The sequence below is a fragment of the Vitis vinifera genome, chromosome 13, assembly GCF_030704535.1.
Source record: "Vitis vinifera cultivar Pinot Noir 40024 chromosome 13, ASM3070453v1".
NCBI classification, from domain to species: Eukaryota; Viridiplantae; Streptophyta; class Magnoliopsida; order Vitales; family Vitaceae; genus Vitis; species Vitis vinifera.
In genome coordinates, this window is record NC_081817.1 from 4,126,950 (window position 1) to 4,134,255 (window position 7,306).

The 7,306-nt window shown below is 30.0% G+C and overlaps 2 protein-coding genes across 2 annotated transcripts; both read right to left on the reverse strand.

Annotated features, from left to right (window-relative positions):
* Positions 1 to 1,087: 1,087 nt before the first annotated feature.
* Positions 1,088 to 1,921, reverse strand: LOC100259921 (18.2 kDa class I heat shock protein). The gene has a single exon (XM_002281224.5). The coding sequence runs from the start codon at positions 1,723 to 1,725 to the stop codon at positions 1,270 to 1,272; it is 456 nt and encodes a 151-aa protein (XP_002281260.1). The 5' UTR covers positions 1,726 to 1,921; the 3' UTR covers positions 1,088 to 1,269.
* Positions 1,922 to 6,397: 4,476 nt separating this feature from the next.
* LOC100242821 (18.2 kDa class I heat shock protein) lies at positions 6,398 to 7,306 on the reverse strand. Its single transcript, XM_002281184.5, has one exon. The coding sequence runs from the start codon at positions 7,051 to 7,053 to the stop codon at positions 6,598 to 6,600; it is 456 nt and encodes a 151-aa protein (XP_002281220.1). The 5' UTR covers positions 7,054 to 7,306; the 3' UTR covers positions 6,398 to 6,597.

Genomic DNA, 7,306 nt, shown 5'->3' on the forward strand with positions numbered 1-7,306 from the left:
CCAATAAATACCAGAATTTATGGATAAACATTGATTTACAATAAATACCAGATTCTATTATTTTTGAGTTTTTCTTAATATTTTTATGATATTTTTTTATCAACTTTCATTCATTGATATTTTTTGTTAAAATATCTATTGATATTTTTATCCGATATATTGGTAAAATCTAAATATCGATATATTCATAATTATCGATATTTTCATAATTGATATTAATATCTATATTTCACTAAAAACTATTTATTTTTTAATTTACTTGTAATTACACAAATATTTTCATTTTTATAAGAATTGAATTGAATTAAATTAATATTATATAAATTGAATTTACAATATTTTATAATATAAAAAATAATTTTATAAAACAACTTATCCAAGATTTTTATTTTTTAAAATATGTTTTTAAAAACAACTAACCAAACACACTTAAATTTATAAAATACTAAAAAACTGTTTTTGTTCTTTCTTTAAAACAAATAGAATAAAAAAAATGATGAAATAGACCCTGTTTATTTATTTATTTATTTTGACACACTTCTTCTTATGTGTTTTTGAAATAAAAAAAAAAAATTGATAGTCACTTCTATATAAAATAAAAAAACTCTTTAGGTCTTATTTTAGAAAAATAATAACTTCTAAAAATGATTTAAAATAATAGAGATATTAAGGTAAGTTTATATATATACTTTTTATATTAAAGTTACTATATTTTATATAAAAGTTATCATTATTTATTTTTTTTAAATATAGAGTGAGAAATATATCGAAATGAACACTTAGCGGTAATTTCAATATATTTCTTATTTTTTATTTTTATAAATAAAAAATAATAATAACTTCTAGGAGAAGTTTGAAAAATTACAAATTAGCAAGTAGAAGAGGATTAATATTACATCCATCCCCATTGACAAATGAATGATTTACCCATTCACTAGGGTTTCTTTTTAATAGAATATATATAACCAGTCATGAAACAAATCACCGGTTTTGCTTGGTGGGCTGGGAATGCCGATCTTATCGATTTATCTGGTAAATTATAATGATTTTAAAATTGATTATAAAGAGTTTTAGTATCCCAAATTTAAAATTTTAGAATTATTGAAAAAGGGTTTTAAGTACAGAAGATAAGGAATGCATAGCTTGACACTGACATAGCCGAAATCCAAACGAAAAACCATACAGTAAACAAAAAACAACCCTCAAAACTCACGGCCACTCCGGCTGTCTCATCATTCTTGTATAAATTTAAGTGCATGTACGTAATTCTCAACCAGAAATATCGATGGCCTTGACATCGGGTTTGTTGACCTCTGCCTTGGGAACAGTAACAGTAAGAACACCATTCTCCATGGCAGCCTTCACCTCCTCCACCTTCACATTCTCCGGCAACCTGAACCGCCTCATGAACTGGCCGCTGCTGCGCTCCACTCGGTGCCACTTGTCATTCTTCTCCTCCTTCTCAACACTCCTATCTCCACTGATCTGCAAAATCCTCCCTTCCTCAACCTCTACCTTCACTTCCTCTTTCTTTACCCCAGGAAGATCGGCCTTGAAGACGTGGGCCTCCGGTGTCTCCTTCCAATCAATGCGAGTGTTCGCGAACGACGCCGTTTCTCCGGGAACCGATAGAGCCCCGCCGATGAATGGGAAGTCCTGGAATGGATCCCACAGGTCGAACATGTTGTTCCGTCGACCGCCGAAGAAGCTTGGAATTAAAGACATTTTCTGAAAGTTTGTCGCAGGAGAGAGTGACGGAACTGGAATATTGGATTTGCGTTCTGAGATATCAACACCTGTTGCTATGGTACTGGTTGAAGAAAGTTCAGATTCAGATATTTATAGGTGCAGATGAGGGTAATTTCGTCAAATTGTGTAGTGGATTCTAGATGCTTCAAGAAGATAGAGAAGTATCTAAAGAGACTGGATATAGTGCAATGTTGTCGCGAGTGCAAATATCGGAATACTCGCGACACGGTGTGCTCGAAATCTCTGGAAAACGCGGGACAGCTACAAAATCCATCCTTTCGGATGGCAGTACACATGGGCCTAAAGTGGTTAGCCCATATCCATATTCCGCAAATCCAAGCCCAGGTTATAAATATCTTAAAATGCATGGTAAAAGGGAAGAGTATGCTTTGACGACTTTATGTGAAAATAATTAACAATGCAGGCCCCGCTTTCATCTTCCACCTTATTTAAAAAGATAGCCTTACGTGATCCATCATAGGTCATGTTTAGTATGCATCACATATATTAGGACACTTAGCATGAGAAATTTATCAAGACAATGACAAATCATTTATCTAATTAGAAGATAATGCACTACAACTTTTATTGGATTACTCAAATTTATGAACTAATTGTGAACAATTTATTTACTTACAAAGAACCTATGACTTATATCATTTGTGTAATTTCAAATGTATTTAAGTGATGTACAATATAAGATATATGAGCTGAGTGTTTAAATCAATATCAATGTATAAAAAGGATAACAAAGGAACAGTCAAGTCTAACTTTGTTATATCATGTCTTGCTTTTTTAATCCCAACATAGACAATAATTACCAATTTATCACATGTCTCATTGAATAACTCAATTATGAATTTCCAATTAAAGATCTTGTGTCACGCCCCAAAACCCGCTTCAAGGGCATGATGATCATTTCACACTTCAAGCCTAAAGGCTTAGAGTGGAAACAACACAAACAATCATATTACAACTGGAAATTTACTAATCACCAAATTCCTGTTCAGAGTAGTAGAACAAAAATTCTAAAATCTCCAAATAACAATTTTTGAAACTAACACATCAAACCAAGTGTTATTGTACTAATAACTTCAAACTCAAATAATTCCAATGTAAAATAAATTTTAACATCTAACAATGCTCAAAATAAAGGGAGTTTTGACAAAAGTCCTAACAAGCCAATTTCCCTTCCTAATTGTAACTCCTCACCCGAACTAAGGGTACCTGAAAATTATCTATAAAGGGGAATGAACTCAAAACCCAATAAAGAATATTAATACAACTTCATGGATCAAATAGTTTCAATCATGCTTACAAATAGGAGATTTAGTGTAAAATCATTTTCATAAGAACGTTTGAGTACAAATATGCTAATACATTTTAAGGTGTTTAACCAAACATTTTCCTATATATCACAGTCATTTCATATCCATTTCAAATAAAATACATTTCAATTGTTTTCACTTTGGTTATCAAATAACAAATAGTGCCGAATTAAGTGGGACTTTACAAATAGGTGGTTAGCCTCAAATATTCATTTTAAGGTGGACGAAATCAAACACTACTAATACTAATAACCTCTAACCAAACCCCTAGAGGATAAGGTCCAAATCAATTACATTTCTTACCACAAAAATGTAAATGTCAACTATTATATTCCATTGACAAGGGTTAAAAAGTCAACTATTATATCTTATTAACAAGGGTCAACAAACCAGAGTCAAATTCTTTATTTTACTTAATCCAATGTACGAAAGCAGAAAATCCCCAAGTATTTCGATATAAACAAAATAAATGTTATAAGATATTTTTCCATACAAAAATATATTTGATCCATGCTTAAAAGCAAAATTAACAATTACACATTTCAAACCACACACACACACCTCAAAAGAAGTCCTCAAAAACCTACTTTTCACCTAACAAAATATAAGAGAAATAATCATTACTATTTATATAAAATTATATGTTTAACAATTCTAAAATTTTAGGTATTCAAATTAATGTTTTTAATTATGAAAGATAATTTAATCTATTCCTATTTTAGAAAAATTAATAAATTTCTAATTCATATAAAACTTAAATTATATTTTCAATTTATTTATTTACTTTTTGGGACACAACATAATTTAATTAAACTACAATTTTTTTCGCTAATTAAATTGTTTGCTACTTATTAACTTAATATTTATAATTAATCTAATTATAATACTATAAATTTAACTAATTAATTTGTACTTCACCTCGTTAATTATACATAGTTATTTATACCACTTTCTTATTTTTTCAAACACAACTACCATAACAATCATACACTCCATGTACAAAGCATGCCTCATTATTATTATCACTTTCATCATTCTTCTATCTTCCGGTTTCCACATGCATGCAACTTTTTTTTTTCCATCGTTCTTCTATCTTCCAATTTTCACACGCATGCAATATATGTATATATATATTTTCCATTGTGACATAGTTTCAAAACCTATTTATTATTATTACACACTATTAGAAATCATCCCATACATTGAAATCTTATAATTTTTTTTCCACTCCCACATATTATCATATATTTATTTACTCATTTAATTTTTGAAATTTCATTGCTTAGATATATTCATCTAAAAAAAATTTGAATTTCCTTATTTTCATCAATAGAATAACCTATATTTCTAATTTCAATATTTTGACCTAAAAGTTTTAAAATAAATCAATCATAGCCTAAATCGAAATTTTCCAAAGAATTTTTTTTTTCCATCTAAAAACTTAAGGTTTTCTAATTTCAAACAATAAATCAAAATCTTAAATTTTCAATATTTTGATATTAAAACGAATTAAAAAAAAACTAACCTTAATTTAAATTAAATTTTTTTCAAAGAATAACTAGAGTGTTCAGAACTAACTAACGAATATAATATATTAATTTAGGGTTAGAATCTTACTTGGAAAAAAAAATATGAATTTCAAACTCTGAACCTTTAACCCTTGAGTCCTGCAATCTCCAATTCTCTAATTCTAGTTGATAGGGTTTTTTGAATGAAGAAGGCAACATGAAAATCTAATTTATACCTAGGATTTTTAATTGTAAAAGAACTCTTTCACCTTTAATGAATTTAATTAATTACTTAATTACTTTATAAATTACTATTTTGCCCCTATATTAAATTTGGGGTGTTACATCTTGACCTTTTACATTATTTTCTTGGAATGGAGATTAAATATTTTGATAAAAGAACATTTCTTTCTCAACAAAAAATATATGCATGATCTACTTTCAAGAACTAAAATGCTTTACAATAATCCCATTGCTACACCTCCAGTTCTTGCAAACAAGCCTTCTTTTTTAGACAATGTCTTAACCGATGCTATTGCTTTCCAAAGTGTTGTCAGAACCCTTCAACTTTCATGTGGTTGGATATTATTCATACAATTAATTGGGTATGTCAATATTTTTATAACTTTGTTATAACTCACTTGAAGGTTGTAAAGTGCATCTTAAGATACCTTAAGGGAACCCAATACTTTGGCTTACGTTATCTTTCCATCAATCTAATATCTCTTTATAGGTTTAGTGATGCCGATTAGGTAGGTCGTCCCATTATAAGGAGCACCATCGGTTATTGTGTATTTATTAGAGTGACTTGCATCTTTTGGTGTTCAAAGAAACAACCAATAGTTGCTAGCTTGAGTATCGAGGCATAAAATCGCTCTTTGGTCTTTTTCACTATGGAGTTAACTTGGATTACTTATTTGCTATGAGATATTATCATATCCATCTCTAAACTACTACAATTATTTTGCACCAATGTTAGTCTCTTTACTGGTACATTAACTTTATGTTTCATGTTTGTTCTAAATATATTAAGCTTAATAATCATTTTGTGTGAGATAAAGTTGTTATGAACATTTTTATGTTTCCACACATTCTTAACTTGCGGATATTATTACCAAATCTTTATCACATGATGTCTTTATTATGTTTTGTGACAAGCTAAACATCCATATTCATTCATACTCTAATTTGAGGGGCATGCTAAACGATTTAGGATAAGAACACACACAAAAATGTAAGAGCACTCTCATTAATATTTTCATAAATATAAAAAAATCAAATATTGATAATATTTGATTTTTACAATACTTGATTCTCCTAATTTTAGGATATTTTCCTATATGTATTTTTGTTAGGAATATGTTTTATTTCTTTCATCGTATACTCATCTATATTTTTGGACGGAAGAAATAGAAATTATAACTTCCATTATCAAAATACACCAAGCTTTACATTCTAATGATTGGAAGTATTTTTAATTTAATTTAACTTTTTTATTTTTTAAATAGGTATTTGTCAGTTTTTTAAAAATCAATATAAAATTTTTCATAAAATACACCAAGCTTTACAATCTAATGACTGGAAGTGTTTTTAATTATTTATTTAATTTAATTTAACTTTTTTATTTTTTAAATAGGTATTTGTCAGTTTTTTAAAAATCAATATAAAAAATTTGAAAATTTACTTGAAATGATTTTGACAATTACTTGATAAGTGATTATTGATATATCAATAAAAAATAATATCAAAATATTTTTTATTTTATATTAAATAATAAGGATTCATTTGAATACATTTCTTTATTGATTTAAATTTTATTTTCTATTTTTTCTTTCTTTATCTATATAACATTTATAATTATTTATTTTTTATTATTAAGGAATAGTTGACTGGTACATAGTTTGACACTGACATAGCCCAAAATTCAAAAGAAAAATCATACAGTAGGGCAAAACCCTCAACACCCTCGGCCGCTTACATCATTCATTTATAAGTTTATGTGAATGTAATTCTCAACCAGAAATATCGATGGCCTTGACATCAGGTTTCTGGACCTCAGCCTTGGGAACAGTAACTGTAAGAACACCATTCTCCATGGCAGCCTTCACCTCATCCACCTTCACATTCTCCGGCAATCTGAACCGCCGCATGAACTTGCCGCTGCTGCGCTCCACTCGGTGCCACTTGTCATTCTTCTCCTCCTTCTCAACACTCCTATCTCCACTGATCTGCAGAATCCTCCCTTCCTCAACCTCCACCTTCACTTCCTCTTTCTTTACCCCTGGAAGATCGGCCTTGAAGACGTGGGCTTCCGGGGTCTCCTTCCAATCAATGCGAGTGCTCGCAAACGACGCCGTTTCTCCGGGAACCGATAGAGCACCGCTGGTGAATGGGAAGTCTTGGAATGGATCCCACAGGTCGAACGTGTTGTTCCGTCGACCGCCGAAGAAGCTTGGAATTAGAGACATTTTCTGAAAGTTTGTCGCAAGAGAGAGTGACGGAATTGGAATATTGAATTGCGTAATAAGAAATCAACACCTGTTGCTATGGTACTGGTTGAAGAAAGTTCAGACTAAGTAAGATATTTATAGTGGCAGACGAGGGTAGTTTCGTCAAATTGTGTAGTGCATTCCGGATGCTTCAAGAAGATAGAGAAGTATCTAGAGAGACCGGATATAACGCAATGATGTCGCGAGTACAAATATCGGAATACTCTGGTGT